This window comes from Prunus dulcis, chromosome 4 (assembly GCF_902201215.1).
Source record: "Prunus dulcis chromosome 4, ALMONDv2, whole genome shotgun sequence".
Taxonomy (NCBI): Eukaryota; Viridiplantae; Streptophyta; class Magnoliopsida; order Rosales; family Rosaceae; genus Prunus; species Prunus dulcis.
This window is the reverse complement of record NC_047653.1, coordinates 11,573,791-11,593,730: the sequence shown is the minus strand read 5'-3', so window position 1 is coordinate 11,593,730 and position 19,940 is coordinate 11,573,791. Positions and strand designations below refer to the sequence as shown.

Here is a 19,940-nt window from a genome sequence, read left to right as displayed (position 1 = left end):
ATCATGAAGCATTTACTTTTATTCGTTGTGCTCTTTACTTAATTTTTTTTATTTAAAAAAAAACAGTTTGTTATTTTAATTTTGTCGTTGATGGATCATGTGTTCATCAATATGCATACCACCAGCAATTGCAAAATCTCATTTATTTATGCTATAACAATGGTTGTAGTTTTGGTTTCCACCTAGTTATGATTCAATCATTCATCTTTTTCAATAATTTGTAGAGCATAAGTTTTGCTAACAACGTGTTTAATGACAAGCAAAATTCAGCAAACTATTCATCTCTCCCAAATATAAATTTTTCACCCTGATCAGCTCCACTCTGTTTCACCAATCGATGTAATGAGTTAATGAGAAAAATTGCAAAATGAGTGGCAAATATCAATGTATAATATTAAGGCAAAAATTGTAAGATTCAACTCATTTCCACGCTACACTTCAGTGACTGATTTTCTTGCATCGCGTCCCAAATCAAAGAAAACCATATGGAGTAAAAACTTCCTCAGACTGTATCCTCACTTGTCCCCTTGGGTTCGAGTAGTAGCTCCCGTTACAATAAACTGATCCGCCAAGCTGATTATAATGGTGGCAGAAGTACGCAAAAGTACGCAAAAGTTAGTCTGACAATTATAAACCAGGTAGTTAATGTATGTGTAAGGAACTCTCATATAAAACACAAAAACCCAGAACTTGGTAGCAGAAGAGTCCGTTGTACCTTGCATCAAAAAATTGAGGTGAGTTTGATGTCACTTCTGTTATACAGGCTACAGCAATCGGGGAAAGGGTATATCTTGAAGCTGCCATAGCACGTATTTCTTGCACGATAAATAGACATTAATGGCATCCCTGAAAACATTCCATTCTATACAACCTTGCTGTCCTCTTTGCAAAAATTTGGTTCTACATCATATGGCTTTTAAAACCTCTCCAAGAACTAGTCCCCACTGAGTCCAATGGGAGCCGCCCTGCATTAGAAATCCAACAAAAACTGAAGTTCAGGATACTTCATAATTCCAGGATAGGGTCAAGTCTCAACTGGGACACTAAACGATATAAAACAAGCACTTACCTGGCAAAATACAGCAAATGGCTCTCTTAATGGTCCATCACATGAAAGCTCACTCGTACTCCCATCAATGAAGGTCCCATCAGCAAAGATCACCTGATACATGACAACTAAAGGGTGATTGAAAGCCTTACTGCAAATTTACAAGTAACACTGCGACTTGTTAATGCAAGATTGGCACCACTCTCGACAAAAGTTGTGCATAGTAACACCCAATTTCACAGATGATAAAGATCGCAGCAATGCTATTATGCATGCTTAGCTGTTTAAACTTTATATTGACAAAGACTTCAGTAATGCTATTATGGTGCTTAGCTGTCTAGATATAATGAAACTAGGAAGAACTAGAAATGACTTCTCGACCAGTTTTCACATAGGAAAAAAATTCTCAAGTTGAAACTAAATTATAAGACCTAATATCCAGATAATTGCCACTAGAACCTGTCCTTCAATAACGCCTCAAGCATGGATTTCAATCTCCAAGAACACTACATTGCTTCCTTTATATGAATTGACATCAAAGGCAACTGAAGTCAGTGAAAGTTTGAATGAGCCAGTAGTTAATGTATGTGTAAAATTATTGGTTAAGTTAGCATCCAACCCAAATCAATCGGTAATAATAAGTGGAGAGGCCCAAAAAATGAGATGCAAAGCATTCAATTGTGGATAAATAGTCTGTTTCATTACCATGTTAAGTTGAAGCATCCGATACAAAACCAGTTCAGTCCAGGAAAAAGAAACCCAGACCAATTAACAATGGATCGAGAGGCCCCAAAAATTTTATATTGAGATGTTAGGTTTAAAATGTCCAATGTGGGACTTTATATTCTCAACTATCCTGATGTGCGCTTAAGATTTATGAGGCTTCTAACGCACACAATTAGCACTTCATCAGAACCAGACTCAAAGATTTGGTTAGGAACAGATCATAATAATGGAAGCTGCAGCTGCCTGCTTCTTTTGTTGTAAGAGATGAAAATAATTCTAAAACATTAACTAAGATGTAGAACTAAATGTGGCCAGACCTCTGATGCATATCCAGGAGTTGTACCGGCAATTGGTCTAGTAAATGAACCTACTGGGGAGCTTCTCTGTACAGCCTCACAGAAAGCAAGAAGACGCTCCCGGCTTCCAAGCTGTATGGCCTGAAAAGAATTATTAAAATATTTGAGATTTTCTTCTGTCTGTAGCAGAGCATGTTTCTCAACTAACATTGTCAATCAGCTAACCAAAACTGCACAAGCAGAACAACATTATCATCTTACATTGATCGACAGAGATGCTATCTGTTTAAAAGGCTAAATTATATGGAATACTAATAATTAGAATGAATGAAATAAGCAGCTGCTTGCTGCATATCTTTCTCCGGACCATGTGATTCATACAGACCTAAATCTCTTAACAAACAATATAATGTTTTGGAGGTTCACTTGGAATTAGGAAATAATAATAAAAAAGGGTAAATTACCTGTACTGTGTCATGACGAGGAACACGAGGAAGTGGCTGCACCTTATACCCTTTGGATGCCATAACTTCAGCAACTAGGAGTGTACCCTATTGTAGAGGAAACCAGGGAAGAAAATGAGCTCCAAGTTGAATAACGGAAATTAAATGTAAACTAGGAAATGCATATTTCAATACCTTGATAGCTTCGCCTACCATTTGAGGTGAGAGGAACAAACCCTGGAAAAATGCTCGCATAATGTCACCAGGAGTTGAGCCGCAATCAACTCCAAGGCCAGGTGCAGATAAACGAGCTGCTGCTGCTTTTACCCATTTTTCTTTCCCTGCAACATATCCTCCGCATGGTGCTATAGTTCCACCAGGATTTTTTATCAAACTGCCAGCAATTAAATCTGCACCCTGAACACCAACAACGACATTTTATTGCCTTTCTTCAGAAGAAATAAAAAGGGATACAATATGACACATACCACCATTGGAGGTTCAATGCTTTCCACAAATTCACCATAACAATTATCAACCATGACCAAGCAATTAGGATTCTGCGTCTGTTTAAATATAAGATGAACAACAATAAATTTTCCACGACAAAAGAATTCACAGGAAAAAACGAAGTGGCGAGAGTTAACAATAACAAGTCAGAATATATCAGCTTCAGGCTACTCCAGAATTAAAAAATAATAATTAGATTAATATATATTAACAACAGTCGCAGTGTGAAAGAAAATCTTCCCAGATGGGTACCCCAGTAATATGGCTACTCAAGGAGCAAACCAATTAACATAGAACATACCATTTGTTAAAACGTCATGCTATTTAATATTGAATGACACCACTTTAATGTTACAAAGATTCCGATTGGCACTCTTATTCTGGTTAGAAAGCCAGATCCATGTAATGATTCCATAATGGACATTGAGAAAGTCACCTTAATTATCTTAATTGCTCGCTTTATCTCATCTACACTTAAACTCCGACGCCATGAATAACCACATGACCTCTGTATGAGTGCACATTTTGTTTCAGGTCTCAAAGCATGCATAAGCGCATCCCAGTCAAGGCCACCATTTTCAGCAAGCTAAAATGACATCAGATATGAGATAGTTCACAAAGCACAACAAGAAATCTAAAAAAAAAGAAATTTTTTAGTATAACAAAGAAATTTTTTAGTATAACTAATAACATACTGGAACTTCACGGTATTTCACACCAAAATCTATCAAGGATCCCATCCCATGAGAGTCTCTCTTTCCAATAACTTCCTCTAGCGTGTCATAGGGAGGACCAGCAACTGCCAAAAGCTGACATTTAGATTAGTCGAAAGTCTAATCATATTCCAAGGACAAAGTGGAGGAAAAACTTTCAACACAAAGTGCACCCAAGATCAAAGTAATAGCTTACCTCATCCCCCGGCCTTAGAAAAGCAAATAAAGCACAGGTTATAGCATGAGTTCCTGAAAAAAACTGAACATAAAGAGGATTAACTAAGCATTGTAAATAACCCCATAAAGTAAACACAACACACTATATGACAAACCTGTGAGCGAACTATAGAAGATTCAGCCCCAACAATTTCTGCAAAAGCTTGGTCAAGCGCTTCACGTCCCCCGGCTTCATCATGACCATAGCCAGTGCATCCGGCGAAGTGCTGATTGAAGACATAATCATGAGAACCATGTTGAAAACCATATATGATAAATTCAATGATCCCATAATTATCACTGAAGGGCGGCAATTTCATGACTTCAAGAGACCCAAAAAGGAGAATTATGGGCTTTTCTTACAGAATCAGTGCATGTATTAGTTACTAAAGTAATTGTTTCAATGCATGTATTATAACAACTAACATAACCACATAAAAGGCCTTTGAACAAAGAACAAACGCATAGATATACAATAGAATGAGATTGCATAGATATCTGCTTCTAATAACTAGTGGAGGGGCAATCTATATACATTCTTCCTTCTGCAGGATTACATGAAAAGCATTAGAACTATGGCTGTCACAGTATCACCAAAAAAAATATTGGCATCCAATTATATATACGATAACCATCTCGAACATTATATCCAAATAACCAAAAAAAAAAAAAAAAACTTACATGAGATCCAACTCGAGCATTCTGGAAAGCTTTGAGAACACGGGTTGTATTGTGTGCCACCAAATTATCCACGGCTCTGAACTCTGAATACAAGGAGTCCACTGCTTCCGCAACCTGCATTGCACAGAAATTGAACCACTTGGGGTATTATCATAATGAAACTTTTAGAGCCTAACGCAAATATCCAGCTCCATATCAGCTCCATCCAAATCCCGAATATATACTTAGTAATTGAAATCATATATATGTTAATTTAAGAATTATGTGCCCCAAACCCTATTAATAAATGGAAGATGGGTCAGTCTGGTTGCTCTGAAACTCAAGGAAACATGATGTGCCTTGTGGCTTAAGCTGCTTCGTTTATCAACAAAAATAAAAGGGGGGGTAACCCACCTGTAATAAGCCACAATATGCTTGACCCATTATTTTATCCGATATAATTATAGATTGAAAGAAAAGAAATAATCTTTCTCTGCAATTCCCAAATTTTCTAAGCAAGCAAATTAAAGAATGGCTATTAAAATAACTGGGTTTTGAGAGAACATGAGCAGCGTTGAATTTAAAAGCTAAATACTTAGAAGTTCGATTTCGAGTAAATGTTTGCACTTTCCCAGCAACCAAACAGAAAACTAACCATCTTATTAACGTTCTAGATATTTTGAAAATAGCATGAACTTAAAGCGATTTACCTCTGGAACAAAAGGAGAGTCTTTCTGATGATAATGGTGATTGGTAGGGACTGAGACTGGAGAGCATGAACGAGTAGTAGCCATGGGTAAAGAAGCTCGGAGAGTGAGCATAGGATAAGCAGACGTGGCGCAGGATAAGGCCCACATCATCGAGCAGTTTGAAGGAGACGACTGGGCCTGTGGGTGTGTCTTTCTGGTCTCGTATACTTTGAGCGCTTCATATGAGCATTTCACTCGTTAACTTAGCACATAAAATTCTCCTCGGACAGCCAATTGCACACCAAAGTTTTTGGTTCGCATCTCCAAGTGTGTCTATGAGAAATCCCATCGTAATATCACTTTTTTTTTTTTTTAAAATTTACATAAAACCTATAATGATATTAACACTTTTCTTGTGAGAAAAACCAATTATTAAAATAAGTTTCAACCAAATTTTTTTCAATGAAAAAAGGATCCATGAGTGCTACTTTCTTGTGGACTTCAAATTTGGTTGTTAGAGAAAGGTGGTCTTGTAAATGATGTGCGGGAGGTTATGCATAGTTTATGTGGAGTCTATAATAAGGTCTATGTATATATGGTCTTCAAGTAAGGACTTAAATTTAATCGTTGGATTATTTTGATATTGTCAAATTCTTTAACTGTCAAATATACGTTTTTGGAGATGTGTGGTCCACTTCTAAAGTTCGTATATAAAAGCCTCGTTGTAGAATTTCGCAGTTTCGGTGATCATTCTATTATGCATGTTATGAGGGAATGAAATAAGACGACTCATATACGCTAGTTTGTTTTAGTTTGCGACTTATGTCTTTTCTCTTCTAGCTGGAGGATGACCCTCCTTGGCTTATGGATGACGAAGATAAGCTTAAAATTTTTGGGCGGTGTTGTAAAATAAACGAAGTATATAGGAGTGGAATTGTATTTATTTACTTCAGAAGTAAACGTTTCAACTGCGTTTGTTGCATCTATCTCGTAGGCTAAACACAAAGTCTTCACCTCCATTACTCTTCTTTCTTTTCACCTTCACTTACAGGTTCCACATTTTTTACAACAGGTGCTTGTTATTTTTCCTTCGAGATTTGTGCATTTAACTCTCACATGCAATATGTAATAAAAAGACATTTGTGTAGATCTTATGTTTACGTTTGTGCTTGTCCAAAGTTACTGAGTAACAGTAACAAATATTGTTACTGAGTGGGCATTAACAAAATGAAAATTATATATATATATATATATATATAAAGCAAAAGACAAAGAATGGTGAAATATTCAAAATACCAGAAAATACCTTTGATTAATGCAAACATTAAGAATTGAAAATTTTAATTAAATAAAAATAATATGGTAAATTCACACTTTTTCATATTTTAAAAAAAAAATTTAAAAATGAAAATTCAAAAAATGAATCCTATTGTTATAGAACACAACTACCCTTTTTTTTTTTTTTATAATTCTAAAATAAAATTTTTTTTTTTTTAAAAAAAATCTCGCAAGCGTGGAAGCGAATGCCCCTCCATGCACTACAAGAGAGGTTTTTGTTTTTGTTTTTTTTTTTTCCACTTTGTCAGTCTAGTCTACAGGTCTTAACCAACATAGTATATTGGGTAATGCCATATGTCCTTTTGGTTTTCCAAGTTGGTCAATGACAAAAAATTTGTTTGATATTCTTTGTTGGCATTGATGACCAGGTATTTATTTTTATTTTTAAGAGAAGCGATAATTATATTCATAAATTAGGCACAAAGATCATCATCTATAAAGATAAATACAAATACCCACAAAGGGGTAATACAAATATAGAAACATAGTAATCACATAGGGTTAATCCAGATACAGGCCACAAAAGGCCAGAGAAATTTCGTCATAAAAGTCGCATGCCTGAACAAACCAACCATGAATCACATCGCCCAAATCTACCAATACAACTACAACGTTTAACTCTCACAAGTACAAAATACAAGAAGAGACTAGAAAACAATCAAACACCCAAGTCACCAAGAGTTGACCCAACTCATAAGGAGTTGATGCAATTATTACAAAATAAGAAAACTGCAAACAAACAACCAAAAACTAAAGAGCCACTACTTCCATTGTTGCCACTGCCACCACAAACGCTATCGCGGTCATGGAGACAAAGAACACCATCGATATTGCAGTCAGTCACCTTACAACTAAAACACCAACCAACAAAACCACAAATCCAAACAGATCTAGACACAAGTAACCTCCCCACAATTAAAACCCCAAATCCAGTTGATGGGGAATGAGAAAATAAGTGGGGAGGTAAGGAAAAGAGAGAGAGGGAGAGAGGAGGAGAAGTGGCCTCCTCCCGCCTCCCTAAAACACAACAAAAGAGGTTTGAGAAGAGAAAGGAGGCTAGGGTTTTGATGACCAGGTTAAAAGTACTACTACTTACCTTATATTTCAATTTTGATTAGAAGTATTCAAGCACATGAATTATTAAGTAAAACATTACATGTGATGAGAAATGATTGGGAGTTATTTAATTTTCATTTCTTCATAGTATTTCTCATTTTCTTAAGACTTATCTAATATATATAACTTGGCCACGTAGAGCGTATATCGTATAGTGCGACACAGATAAGCAACTCCTCTTCTCATTTTTCCATTTATGTACACTTAGAAAAGTGTGTAAATTTGTTGTACTATCCTGGCTATGAGAGCATATATTGGTCATCTCATAGATGTGAAATTAATTGTTGTTATATATATGTGCAAGGGCTTCAATTCTTCTCTCCATTTGTGTATTTTGGCTCTTGAACACCAACCACTAAGCCAAGCATCGACAGTGACGAAAAACAACAGCTTTACATAGGCTTTTTATACCCAAACAACCTTAGAGAGAATCATAGATAAGATAGCCTGAGCTAACTCTGATTTACAGTGACCAAAGACAACAGCTGAAAATGGCTCGAGGTAACTCTGATCTATTCATGTTTTCATGTTTTCGTTTTTGTGCTCTGTTAGAAACATTGTTGAAGATGAAATGTCATGCATGTCTAATCATATGATCTATTAATCCATGGTCGTGTTTTAAAGTGCATGCCTTTGGGCTAGACCAAGTTTTGGTAAGAATTCATTGTGATGTTTTTATCTATATTATCTATAGTTTTTTTTTCAGGGCGATGTGACGTGATTATTTTACTGTTTGCTTTCCCACACTCTTGGCTAGTACTTATTAACTGTTTCTTTCATTATGATAATTGATCAATACACATACCTTAATTTTGCCCCATCTTAGGTATGAGATATTAGGATAATCAAATAATGTTTTCAGCTAAATTGATATTTTTAGTTTTTGATCTCGCATTATTTGCTATAATACTATTTCTTGATCTAATAGATTCGAGCTAGAATATAATGTTTTGAGAGTTTATTATCGCGACAAATATTGTATGTGTCTGTCTGAGATCGCATTTGTTAAATAATCACTTAGTATATTTTTCTTTCTTTGATTCAACAATTATCGTCTAATGATATTTAAACTCAAGATTATACGCGATTTCAATAATTAATTAAGGATCAGTTTTGGAGTGTTCTTAATAGTGTAAAAGCACTTCAAGTTTAGTGAAAACACACTTTAATTTTGTAATGTTTGGATGGAATAATTTATTTATTTTTTAAATGTTTCCTTGGATGTTTTTACTAAGAGCACTTCAGCTTGGATATATATATATATATATATATATATATATATATATTATATATAGAGAGCTTCCATTGAGGGATTCCTCAAATTAGCTTATTTGAGGGATACCATTGTAGGGCCCACTCTGTATTGTATTTCACTAATCCAAACCGTCTCTTTTGTAGATACTCATTCAAAGATCATCTTTACAAAAAATCACTTGAATCCGATATCATTTGACCACTCAATTGAATTATTGAAATTTTAGTACTTTCTTGAAGCACCATGTTCATTGATTTTGTAGGACACAATTGGATATCGAAACAGTTTCCGATTTGTCTAATTTTTTCAAGGATGATCTATGAATATAGACTTAAAAAATAGATGGTTTCGATCGTTGAAAAAAAAATCGTAGGGGATCCTAAAGAGTGTCCCTCAAATAAAATTATTTGAGGAATCCCTCAATAGAAGGAGACTATATATATGTGTGTGTGTGCAAGAATACTCAAGTTTTTATTCAAAACTTTTATGCACATCCAAACAGGTCTTTATTTGGTTATTATTAAGCAAGCTCATTTTTAAGTTTTAAGTTTTATTTTATATATTAATTCACCTGTTGAGTATGGTATTACAATTTATTATCACCTGTTGCAATGCACCATATTCACAGTCCTGAAATAATGCTATATATATGGTACTTGTTTCTCTCTTCTTTCTTCTTCCTTTCTCTTTTTCTCTCTCTCTCTTTTGGGTTTTGGTTTTAATAGAAGAAGGATGTGTGTATAGCGATGTGGATATTCAGGTACCATTAACCAAAACCAACACAGGGATCATGGTGCAGTATCTGTCAACATGCACCTTAGCACCTCTCTCTCTCTTGATCTCCCATCATTAGCATTTGTGGAAACCATTAGACTTCTAATAAGCCTTACATATATAGCAAACCCTCATACATTTGTCAACATGCACCTTAGCCACCTCTCTCTCTCTCTCTCTCTCTCTCTCATACATCTTCTCTTCTCCACGTTTTTCTACCTCTGCATGGTTGTTTAGATGTCCTTGATGAGTGCATTTCGGCTTCATTACAATTTGACAAGGTTTTGAACACAAAACCCTGCCATAAAAAGTTTCCCAATAAATGCTGGTGCTAATTAATATTGCACAAAAATCTACATGCTATTTCTAATGAGTTTTTTGTTGTTTAATTTTTATACAAATTATCCGGAGTATCTTTTCTAATTCTTTTCATTGAATTGGTGTTTTTTTTTTTTCTTTGGAGTCACAGGTGCAAGGAGATCTCGATCATCAGCTGCCAGACACAACATTGGGATTAAAGATCAGAGCAATGAAATAATGTTCAGAGATGAAGATATTAAGCAACTGGAGAACATACATGAGCTCGTGCAAGGGCCAAATTACGTTGAAGTGATTTGTGGTTGCACAAGCAAGAAATATGGGGATCAAGTCGGCAAGCTTAAGATTTCTTCTACCGGCCAATTCCAAATAAATTGTGAATGCTCTGCACCTTCAACCTGCGAGGAAGGTACTACTTTCTCTAATACAATTTAATTCTATAGTTTTCATGTAAAGAGCATGGTTATTTTCTAATTTATGCTAACTTTATTTTTTATTTTTCTTGACACTTTTTTCCTTTGAATATGTTACGTACTAGTCCTAAAGCCATAGAAACTTATAAAGTTGTTTTTTTCTAAAGCCATGGATCCATCCATGAACCCACTAAGCCCTTCAAATTTTATTCTGTAACATGGTATTAGAACTTTGGTTGCAGGATGTTCTATTTCGAATATCTCGAAATCTCGAACTAATCTGTATTTCCTACACTTATGGTTTTTACGAGGCTGCATGTCATACGACTAACTTGATAAAGTTTACATTATTGGCGTATTCTCTGAGAGCTAATTAAGCTATATATGAATTAATGCAGTGGGGGTGTTAGAAGAAATTGGCAAATTGACACCAGAGGAATTCGAGAAGCATTCAAGGGAGAAAGAGGGGGGACCTAGAAAGTGGAAGAGCAATATTTGGGTAACAATCAAGGGCAAGAAAGTCCCACTTTGGAAATCAGGGCTGATGAGATACTACAAGCATGCCTCCAATGAAGGCAAATTGGGTTCAAGCAGTCGGCGTAGAGGGACTTTTCACAGGGATGAATTTCTACTTTGCTCCAAGTGTAAGAAAGAACGCAGGTTTCGCCTGCGAACGAAACAAGAGTGCAAAGCCTTCCATTATGCCTCCATGATTAAGAAGTGGAAATGCTCTGATCATCCATACGACAAGTGAGTTCCTCTATCTCCTCATCTTCACTTTCATTTTTTATATACACACTCTTTGATTTATTTTCATGTTTCTTTCTTTAATCAGAGGCGGGCTATTGCATAAATCTTTTGCAAATTCTGTCATGAAATGCTAGAAATGTCTTTAAATTCACAAGGAACCACACGTAGGTTGGAGGGCATGACCACCTTAGTCCTGCACGTGACTCCACCGTTGGACATATGTTAATATTTCTCGACATTATATGGCACTATAATTAAATGACTTTTTTTTTTTTTCCTTCCATGTTTCAGAATAAAATGTGGTGATGAAGAAGAAAGAGCAAGTCGAAAAAGCTGTAGGGGTTGTCCTCGTACATCAACATGCAAGGGTTGCACATGTTGTGTGTGTCTTGGGTGTCTCAGATGCCGCTACTTGGACTGCAACTGCCGCATCTGTGTTGATTTCATGCAGAATGCCCAACCATGAGCCCCACTCAATCTCATCTCATCACTCCTTGTCCGAGATTTTGTGAATTTTATTCGAGTAGTAATTTTGGATCTTCTAAAATTTCCTTGGATTTCAGAACAAGGTGGCCTTTTATGCCAATGGTATGGTTTTTTCTTTTTTCTGATACTTATATTCATGCTGTTGAGTTTGTTTTTCCTATATTGCGTTTAATACTTTATTTTTAGAGGTGAAGAAAATAGGTGGATGCATAGAAAGTACTTGAAGTTTGAAGGTTGAGAATAGCATTCACTACTATTTTAGTTTTGATGAAGCTACTTACAGGCTCAAAGTCAGATGATTTACAACAAATGTTTTGCCATCATCCTTTTGAGGGTTGAGTGAACATCTCAAACTCATCAATGCTTCGACACACATGCATATACAGGATGAAACGTATCGTCAGGCCAACCGGCCTACACGTACAATGAACCTTCAACAGCAGTGTTTATGAACAGATATAGAGTATACATGGCATTCAAAAAGATTGGATTGACTTCAAACGTCTATGGATATTTTGCTCTCTCTATATTGATATGGGATGCGTGTACAAGGTCTTCAACCTAATCAAAAATTTCACAGCCGCATGAATGGCTGACTCTTTAGTTAGCCGCTACCCCGGGTCAAGATGAGTTAAGACATGTTCTACAGAAAGACACAAAATGGGCTTTCCCAGATCAACTCCAAGGGATCAATTTCTCTTGAAGCTAATGAATTACCTACATGGCTCGATGATATACAAAAGGTGTGCAACTTAAAATAAAGACAACGTTTAGTCCTTGGAACTGTAAGCAACCTACTGGCGTCCAGCAGACGTGCGATTCCTTCCCCTGCCTCTTCTAGCATTGGCAATGCTAACTGTCAAGGAGTTACCTACAGTTCCCAGGGCACTAGGTCCCATCAGCTTCAAGCCAAAATGTTTTACCAAGTATGATAACCTATTTTCATCTCCTCCTGCCACCAGTTCTAACCCACATGCTTGCTCACGAGATATGACTGTATAAAGCTGCAAGGGTGTGGTTAAGGAATGTTGGAAGTTGTTTGGTAACTCTTGTTTATAACTGTCTTCACTACTCCCAACACTAACTCTCATAAGCCCTACTGATTTTGGGTCTTCTGTTGAAGGATCAAATACAAACGAAAAATTCCCAAATGCTAAATCGGGCCTCTTGAATAAATCTTCCAGCATATCATTGCTTGGTCCAACATTCTTTTGCATGACTTTCCTCAGATTATTTTGGTTACGTCTTGTGGCGCGATACATGCACGAAGCCTCTCTCAGGCCACTTAGAAAGGCCCCATGCATAGTAGCAGGATGTTGCCTATTTGTAGCCTCACCTGCAAAGAACAGCCGGTTTCCAACATTTTCTGCTAGTAAATCGTAGTCATTGCCAGAGGACTGTACTCTAACATGAGAATATGAACCATAGGAAAGGGGATCACCACCCCATCTTGTACATATGGTTTGTATCGGCCGAGGCACATCAATCCCCTTAGGAGTATATATACCTGAAGGGGGGAAATACAAATAAAACAAATCTATAAGACAAGAAGGTAGAATAGACCCAGATGGAAGCTTTCTAAGGTCACCCCAAGCATCAAGACACAAAGACATGAGAAGAAGGCAACCACAAATAATACATACCTCTGAGGACGCTTAAAACTCTATGGAGCAATATGGACGGTTCTGTGCTTTCAAATGTTTGTGCAGCTTCTCCAGCCACAAGTGCAATGAGAACTGGACCTCCAGATACAGTATGGTATCCATAGAACAGAAAGAACTCTCCACGTTTATGGCCGTGTTCATTTAGACATCCAAAAGTATCCAGGTCTTCTCCCCAGAAAACATGAGGAAAAACCATAGCTACTTTGTTCAGCAGCCCAAATCCCAACCTTTCAATTGCTGCAATCTTTTTTGGGGGCAACTGAGGTTCAAATCTGATAGCCCCCTTTTTCAGAACTCCAAGAGGAACAGTGCATAGGACCATATCCCCTCGAAACACTTGGTCCCCGGCAATAACTTCAACCCCTTCATCTCCATAAATAATAGTATTGACAGTCTTTCCATAGAATATGGGAACCCCTTCACACAATGCTTTTATCAATCTCCAATTACCTCCAGCAAGAAAGCAGTGGTCCCCACCCATCTCATAAGGATCATCCTGATCCCAATAATTAGCTGAGAGATTCGATAGACATCCAGCATTTGCATATTCCAAATTTGCCAAATGCCAATCAAGAAGTTGCCTCTCCTCGGTACTTCTAGCAACACCATACAACTGCCTCAGTGTCTCCAAAACTGAACCCAAAGATACATCATTTCCAAACCCACCCATAGTTTGTCTGAGTTCCATGACTTTGTCAAGCAACTTATTAAAGATGACTTCAATCTTAGAATCAATGTCCTTATCAACAGGTGTCCCATCGGGCTTGTACAGAGGACACTTATCTCTGACCTTATGAAGCGGAATGGAAAGTTGCCTGGCCAGAACTCCAAGAGGATTAGCATGGATGCCAGTAATGACACTGCCGCCAAGATCCACTGCAGAAAATTTGTCATCCTGCCCCATCTTTTGGGTGTAAACTCTTCCACCAGGTCGATTCCTACCTTCTAAAACAGCCACCTTGAAACCCAATGACAGAAGCTGCCTTGCAGCCGCTAGCCCAGCAAGTCCCGCACCAACAATAATGACAGACCCTTCGGTTGCCTCCTCTGGCATACTAGCCACAAATGATGGTGCAACCCCAAAATTAATGTATCCATTATACAAAAGAAAGTCGTAAGCTGAAGATATCAAATGCTCATAATCACCACTCACAGTTTCTTTAATCTGTCCTTTTGAAAGCCACACTTGCACATTACCCCTCCACCTTGCTAAAATATGATTCCTCACAACAATATAATCATTCTGCTGCTTCCCGCCCAACTCACTGACCACCCCAGCTTTCTTTTCCTCCTCAAGCAGCTCATCAATGGGGAATCCAAGGGACAATGCTATCATGGCCTCAATTTCGGTCTCTTTCTCCAAATCCTCCTTGGTTCTATTCCTTTTCTTCAAAGTACCACCCAAATGCTTCTCTATGAAATCATCCATCAAATTCTCATCATAATTTCGCAAACCCGCTTTCTTCCTTAGAGACCGCTTAGTAACAGAACCAGCTGCACCAGGTGTCTCCATTACCCTATACCGCGTTCTCTCAGTGACAGCTTCTTAACCCAAATCAATAAGTCAGCTCAGAAACAAATCAAGAACACAATCCCGCATTTCTTGAACGCCACCAGTATATCATCTTAAGCAAAGTATCAAACGCGTATATCATCTCAAACAATTACGTCGCAACCCATTATCAATACTTTTATAGATTCTCGTATCAATCATTGAGACTTTGATCATCTTTACACACAAATTGAACATCAAATTCACATATATCAATCACTTCCCACAAAACCCATGTTATTTCTAACTCCAATCTGTAATTTAGCCCAAGAAACTCACAGTTTCCATCACTCAGAGTGACAGGCGAAATTAAACTAAATCTAAATTTGTGGCTTAATTTCCGATTTTGAAGTCAGAATTTGAGTGGACAGCGTGTGTAAAATACACAAGAAGTTTGAGCAAAAGGTTATTGCAGGATTGGGAGTGAAGGGCGACTCACCTGGTTGGACGGAGTTGAATCGCAAGCGGGTAATTTTCAGTAGGAGTTAGGGTTTTTCTGGCGCGAGCACGAAAGGTCTGGAGACGAGTTGACTGAATGGGATTGGAGGGAAATGAAGGGATGGTGGTGGGCCTTGGACGAGCAGTACTCGAAATGACAAAAAAGTAAAGCTCCGCTAACGAAGTGTTTAGGGCCTGAAGTGGCCTACCAAGAGAGCTCCTAAAAGCAAATTTCTCTCTCTTTTTCCTAAGGAATTTTGTCGACTCCAAATTTCTCTCTCTCTCGAGTCTCGACATCTATTAAATTTTTTCCAAATAAAATGACCATGATCTTTGATTTTAACAAAGCGGTATTTTTATTTCTCCAAAAAAAGAAGGGAGATTCACTATTATACCCAATATGGGGGCCCAAATTATAAAAATACCCTATATAAAATGGACTTTAGAAACACACCCAAAGCCCATTTACAACATAACAAAAAAGTTTTTAACTTCTTATAAATTACAAAACTGCCATCAATTTCTTAAAACAAGCCGAACCCCAAAATCTCATAAAAATACCCAAAGCACTCAATAGGGCATCAAAGTAATTTAATAATCAATATTAAATTCAATAAGGCTAGCTATCATTTTTTTGGTTTTTTTTTGGGTTTGTTTATAGGAATTCAATTGTGTAGGGTTTATTTATAATATTAGTGCTAGAAATGGGTATATCACTAAATATCTCAAAAAACAAAGCGGTTATTTTAAATTACTCTGTTGTACGAGAAAGAGAATATAACTCTGAGTGCAAGGAACACACACTTTCTTAACCAACTAGCCTAACTCGCGTCTACAAATCTATTTTTAAAATTACTACAATGAACTAAGGAAGTTATTTTTATAGAAAAATATCAATTTCCTAGACAATCTAAGTATATTATTACGTGCTACCATTTTTTTTCATACAAGCGAAAGTCTGAGTCTAAACTATAAAGAGAGAGGAGTTCTTCACACATGAACTACCAATGTGTCATGGAGTTTCAAACTTGAGATGATCTACAAGTCAAAACTCTTTTCCACTCGGCTAAATCCCGTTGACTTATTACGCGCCACTTTAACACACTCACTTCACCTCTTTCTCGGACTTCCAAACCCTTTACTTAGCCAATCCAACTCTCTCATTCCTACGAATCCACCTACATTATGTGGAAAGATTACAATGGAGGAACAAATCATCATCTAGGATAACTGTAACAAGGATATGTAGACCACGTGTATAGCTCTTCAAGAGAATATTACTGTACAACTCAATTCTCTTGAGGATTGTCTAATTAAATTGCTACTTCCCAAGAAAAACAAGGCTCAGGCACAATCCAAGAACTAATGGGGAGGCCATGCGTGTGGCAATACCTTCTGTATGTACATGCAGATACTCACGAGGTGATCGAATTTGTATTTTGAAGGCATATCCCTCTTCTATGTATATGTGAACAAGTTGCACGTATCTTCAAAGTAGGAAACTAACCAGCAAAGCCCGTGTTCATACTTCTCCAGTTACAGAGATTTGATTCTACCCCAAGCTTCGAAAATAAGCATCTAAACTGTAAAGCAGAATTATCTATCAGCTGCTTCATAAGGCCTTGTTTGGAATTCTTTTAACCTATTAAGAACTATAGATGTCTTAAGAAGCAGTTCCACATTAATCATTGTCCTAGTATTTGTTGCAGGTGCAGCATTTCAAGCTAAAGCATACACTTCTCTCCACTGTACCAACCCAGCAAGCCGATGCTATGTTGACTGTGATTCACCTATTTCCAAGGCCCAATGCAAACATAAGATCACATTCTTTCCTTCATATCATTTTGTTCATTTTGTTTCTGTTAGTGTACTCAAAATTTATGTACTTATCACAAGAATGTCTCTTTCTCTTACATGTTCTCTTGTGAGTTTGACATGTTATATCATGAGATTATCAATTCAGATCATTAGTTATGAAGTAGCTTTTTTTTTACCCTTTAATACGTAGTCCAAGATGTATGGCAAAAGAACGTTGCTCAGAAATGAGTTTGTTTTATACACAGAGACGCGTTATTTGGCATTTTGTTTTAAAATGAAAAAGACATTTTTTGTATTTTTATCTACCCAATAGTTTCATATAGGACTGGGTGGTGAATCCATGGAAATCATGCTCTTTGATAATTCTTTCTGTTAATGAATACAAACTTAATGAAGTGTTTGATATTTTAGACCGTAAGCCAAACTGCAATAGCCCTGGATCAGCATGCTATGATCCCCGCTTCATTGGTGGTGATGGCATTGTTTTCTATTTCCATGGCAAGAGCAACCAACAGTTCAGCTTAGTCTCAGACAGAAACCTCCAGATCAATGATCGCTTCAGTGGCCACAGGCCAGCGGATCGAACACGCGACTACACTTGGATTCAAGCCCTGGGAATGCTTTTCAGCTCTCACAGTTTCTCTGTAGAAGCCACCAAAGTGGGTACTTGGGACAAGCAAATTGACCACCTAAAGTTCACTTACAATGGAAACGATGTAGTTTTAGAAGAGGCCTATCCCTCCACTTGGTTCTCTCCAGAAAAAGATGTTAAAAGTTGAGAGAATATCAAGCAGGAACAGTGTTATTGTGTCCCTTAAGCATGTTGCTCAGAGTATGATCAATGTGGTGCCAGTGACCAAAGAAGATGATTGGATCCACAACTATCAAGTGCCTTCTGAAGACTGTTTTGCCCACTTGGAATTCCAGTTTAAGTTATTTGCTCTGTCCCCAAAAGTTGAGGGAGTGCTTAGCAAAGCCTGGATGGCAATGCCAGTTGTGGGGGGTGAAGACGAGTATCAAACCTCATCACTTCTATGGGCAGATTGTGTTTCTTGTATGTTCTCGCCACAGAAATGTGTGGCAGAGAAAGAAGGGTCATCAGCAGTTGTGGATTATGTCACACTTGACTGCACCAGAAGATCCCTCCTTAGGAGGATATGGGATTGTTTGAAAGAAATAAGTTACCACAAGCACTGCTTAACAAAATAAGGGAACAACTACTGAATCTCATGGTGCTTTGCATAAACAGCCAGCCCCAACCAAACAATAAAAATATATAATAACATAAAATCTAGGTAGCATCATTCAACAAATAAGATTCTAGGTTCCTGATGAAATTGAAAGAAGACATGTTTATCGTTGACGGTATGCCACTATCCTCCACTTCAGACTCATAGGTGATCATGATACTGACCAGGCTGCGCTGCTCCCGAATTGCAGTAAGTTGGAAAGTTGTTTTGTATGAAGAAAACCCAAGATTCAAATGGCCCCCTTCTATGACTTGCAGCCCAATTTTATGCAGAGACCCATCAAGCTCCACAATCTTCTCCTTGGAAGAACTTATCTTTGGTATATCTGACCAAAAATATTCATTATTATTAACATATAACATCACCCAAATAATTAAAATCTTATTGCATCATGCATATAATTTTCTCTTATGGAGGAGGAAGCTCAAAGAAGTTGTTAAGGCAAATTGCTCACCAGAGCCAAAATTGGAGAGCAAGACTGTGCCAAGGCCACCATCTCCTTCTAGCATTTGTACATTCTTGACCAGTGGGATGAGTTTTGGTGCCACAAATCTCACATCTTTTACCAAAGCTTTCCACAAGGCTTCAATCCCAACTTTCACTACTGCTTCAGTTTTAATATCCTTAACCATGGCTCCCAAATGTAACTTTTGAGAAAGGGATGAGAACTTTGGACTGATAAAACCCAGGTCATGGATATGCAGATGGTATTTTGATTAGTGGAAAGAAAGCATCTTTTGCACACAAGGACACTATCGGTGGCATGATAGATGCCTTTTGCTTTCACCAATAACCGATTTCTGTGAGGATAGAAAGCGATTTATTCCATGTTTACTAACATTGTATACTTGATTAGAAGTTTATCTTTCTCAATGTGTTTTTTTTATAGAATTGCAACATCTAATCTAAAATTAACTGGCAATGTATATCGTATTACGCAACACTTTAATTTTCCAGTCTGGAATTCAATATAACCTTCCTACTCTTTCCTTCTACCACTTATGCTTGTCCATTATAAGATGATTACACTAGCACGCTTATAACTAGGGGCAAGGCAAGGCAATAGAAGAAAAAAACTTTAAACTGTTATAAAGTAAGAAGTGAAGTCCACATGAATAAAGTAAAGGGGTATTAGTCAAAAGATGAAATTATGATGTTGGGATCAATGATGATGTTGAGATAAAATGTTGAAGATGCATCCACAGGAGGCCATTCTAACTGCCTATAAATAGGCTTCCTCTAAAGTTGTAAAATACACAACCAATTAGAAGAGAAGAGAGTCAGAGTTAGAGAAGAAAAGAGAGAGTCTAGTTCTATAACACAAACCTTATTTTTCAGAGAAAGCCAACCAATGGACAGTTTCTTTTTCTTCAATTGTTATTTTTCATTCTAGGCAATTGAATTTGAGGTAATTCACACAATGGGCTCCTCCAGCTCAATAAAATGGCCCAAATTTGCTCATCAAAA

The 19,940-nt window shown here is 37.2% G+C and overlaps 4 protein-coding genes and 1 pseudogene across 7 annotated transcripts; 2 read left to right on the top strand and 3 right to left on the bottom strand.

Moving 5' to 3' along the window:
- Positions 1–248: 248 nt before the first annotated feature.
- On the bottom strand, positions 249–5,617 carry LOC117623806 (uncharacterized protein YnbB-like). 4 transcript variants are annotated; one of them, XM_034354794.1, is made up of 13 exons: positions 5,323–5,617; positions 4,634–4,747; positions 4,069–4,179; positions 3,933–3,995; positions 3,719–3,832; positions 3,460–3,609; positions 3,002–3,079; positions 2,709–2,930; positions 2,535–2,621; positions 2,092–2,211; positions 1,070–1,162; positions 716–965; positions 249–573 (listed from the first exon to the last, which is right to left on the bottom strand). In XM_034354794.1, exons 1-12 carry the CDS (start codon positions 5,470–5,472, stop codon positions 906–908), a joined length of 1,362 nt encoding a protein of 453 aa, XP_034210685.1. In that variant the 5' UTR covers positions 5,473–5,617; the 3' UTR covers positions 249–573; positions 716–905. The 4 variants fall into 4 exon arrangements, with proteins under 4 accessions (XP_034210685.1, XP_034210687.1, XP_034210686.1 ...); XM_034354796.1 differs by having other exon boundaries at positions 2,118–2,211; XM_034354795.1 differs by lacking the exon at positions 249–573 and having other exon boundaries at positions 935–965; positions 1,070–1,176.
- A 4,356-nt stretch (positions 5,618–9,973) lies between these two features.
- LOC117625937 (protein ULTRAPETALA 2-like) lies at positions 9,974–12,119 on the top strand. The gene is made up of 5 exons (XM_034357538.1): positions 9,974–10,065; positions 10,254–10,511; positions 10,914–11,265; positions 11,557–11,853; positions 12,035–12,119. The coding sequence occupies exons 2-4, from the start codon at positions 10,322–10,324 to the stop codon at positions 11,729–11,731; spliced, it is 717 nt and encodes a 238-aa protein (XP_034213429.1). The 5' UTR covers positions 9,974–10,065; positions 10,254–10,321; the 3' UTR covers positions 11,732–11,853; positions 12,035–12,119.
- Positions 12,120–12,177: 58 nt separating this feature from the next.
- LOC117625936 (lysine-specific histone demethylase 1 homolog 2) lies at positions 12,178–15,568 on the bottom strand. The gene is made up of 3 exons (XM_034357537.1): positions 15,133–15,568; positions 13,395–15,022; positions 12,178–13,258 (listed from the first exon to the last, which is right to left on the bottom strand). The coding sequence occupies exons 2-3, from the start codon at positions 14,926–14,928 to the stop codon at positions 12,546–12,548; spliced, it is 2,247 nt and encodes a 748-aa protein (XP_034213428.1). The 5' UTR covers positions 14,929–15,022; positions 15,133–15,568; the 3' UTR covers positions 12,178–12,545.
- A 1,213-nt stretch (positions 15,569–16,781) lies between these two features.
- LOC117625367 lies at positions 16,782–18,403 on the top strand (annotated as a pseudogene).
- Positions 18,404–18,444: 41 nt separating this feature from the next.
- Positions 18,445–19,266, bottom strand: LOC117626406 (phytohormone-binding protein-like). Its single transcript, XM_034358083.1, has 2 exons — positions 18,928–19,266; positions 18,445–18,798 (listed from the first exon to the last, which is right to left on the bottom strand). Exons 1-2 carry the CDS (start codon positions 19,103–19,105, stop codon positions 18,515–18,517), a joined length of 462 nt encoding a protein of 153 aa, XP_034213974.1. The 5' UTR covers positions 19,106–19,266; the 3' UTR covers positions 18,445–18,514.
- Between the last annotated feature and the right edge of the window lie 674 nt (positions 19,267–19,940).

What these genes read in the sequence shown, in the direction of transcription:
- LOC117623806 (XM_034354794.1), bottom strand. Translation starts at nt 5,472, where the DNA reads ATGATGTGGGCCTTATCCTGCGCCACGTCTGCTTATCCTATGCTCACT. An exon ending in TGAAATACCGTGAAGTTCCA is followed by an intron (nt 3,610 to 3,718) that starts GTATGTTATTAG and finishes ATGTCATTTTAG; the next exon opens with CTTGCTGAAAATGGTGGCCT. An exon ending in CTCCTGGATATGCATCAGAG is followed by an intron (nt 1,163 to 2,091) that starts GTCTGGCCACAT and finishes GTCATGTATCAG; the next exon opens with GTGATCTTTGCTGATGGGAC.
- LOC117625937 (XM_034357538.1), top strand. Translation starts at nt 10,322, where the DNA reads ATGTTCAGAGATGAAGATATTAAGCAACTGGAGAACATACATGAGCTC. An exon ending in ACCTTCAACCTGCGAGGAAG is followed by an intron (nt 10,512 to 10,913) that starts GTACTACTTTCT and finishes GAATTAATGCAG; the next exon opens with TGGGGGTGTTAGAAGAAATT. An exon ending in TCTGATCATCCATACGACAA is followed by an intron (nt 11,266 to 11,556) that starts GTGAGTTCCTCT and finishes TCCATGTTTCAG; the next exon opens with AATAAAATGTGGTGATGAAG.
- LOC117625936 (XM_034357537.1), bottom strand. Translation starts at nt 14,928, where the DNA reads ATGGAGACACCTGGTGCAGCTGGTTCTGTTACTAAGCGGTCTCTAAGG. An exon ending in AGTTTTAAGCGTCCTCAGAG is followed by an intron (nt 13,259 to 13,394) that starts GTATGTATTATT and finishes TCCCCCCTTCAG; the next exon opens with GTATATATACTCCTAAGGGG.
- LOC117626406 (XM_034358083.1), bottom strand. Translation starts at nt 19,105, where the DNA reads ATGGTTAAGGATATTAAAACTGAAGCAGTAGTGAAAGTTGGGATTGAA. An exon ending in GCTCTCCAATTTTGGCTCTG is followed by an intron (nt 18,799 to 18,927) that starts GTGAGCAATTTG and finishes ATTTTTGGTCAG; the next exon opens with ATATACCAAAGATAAGTTCT.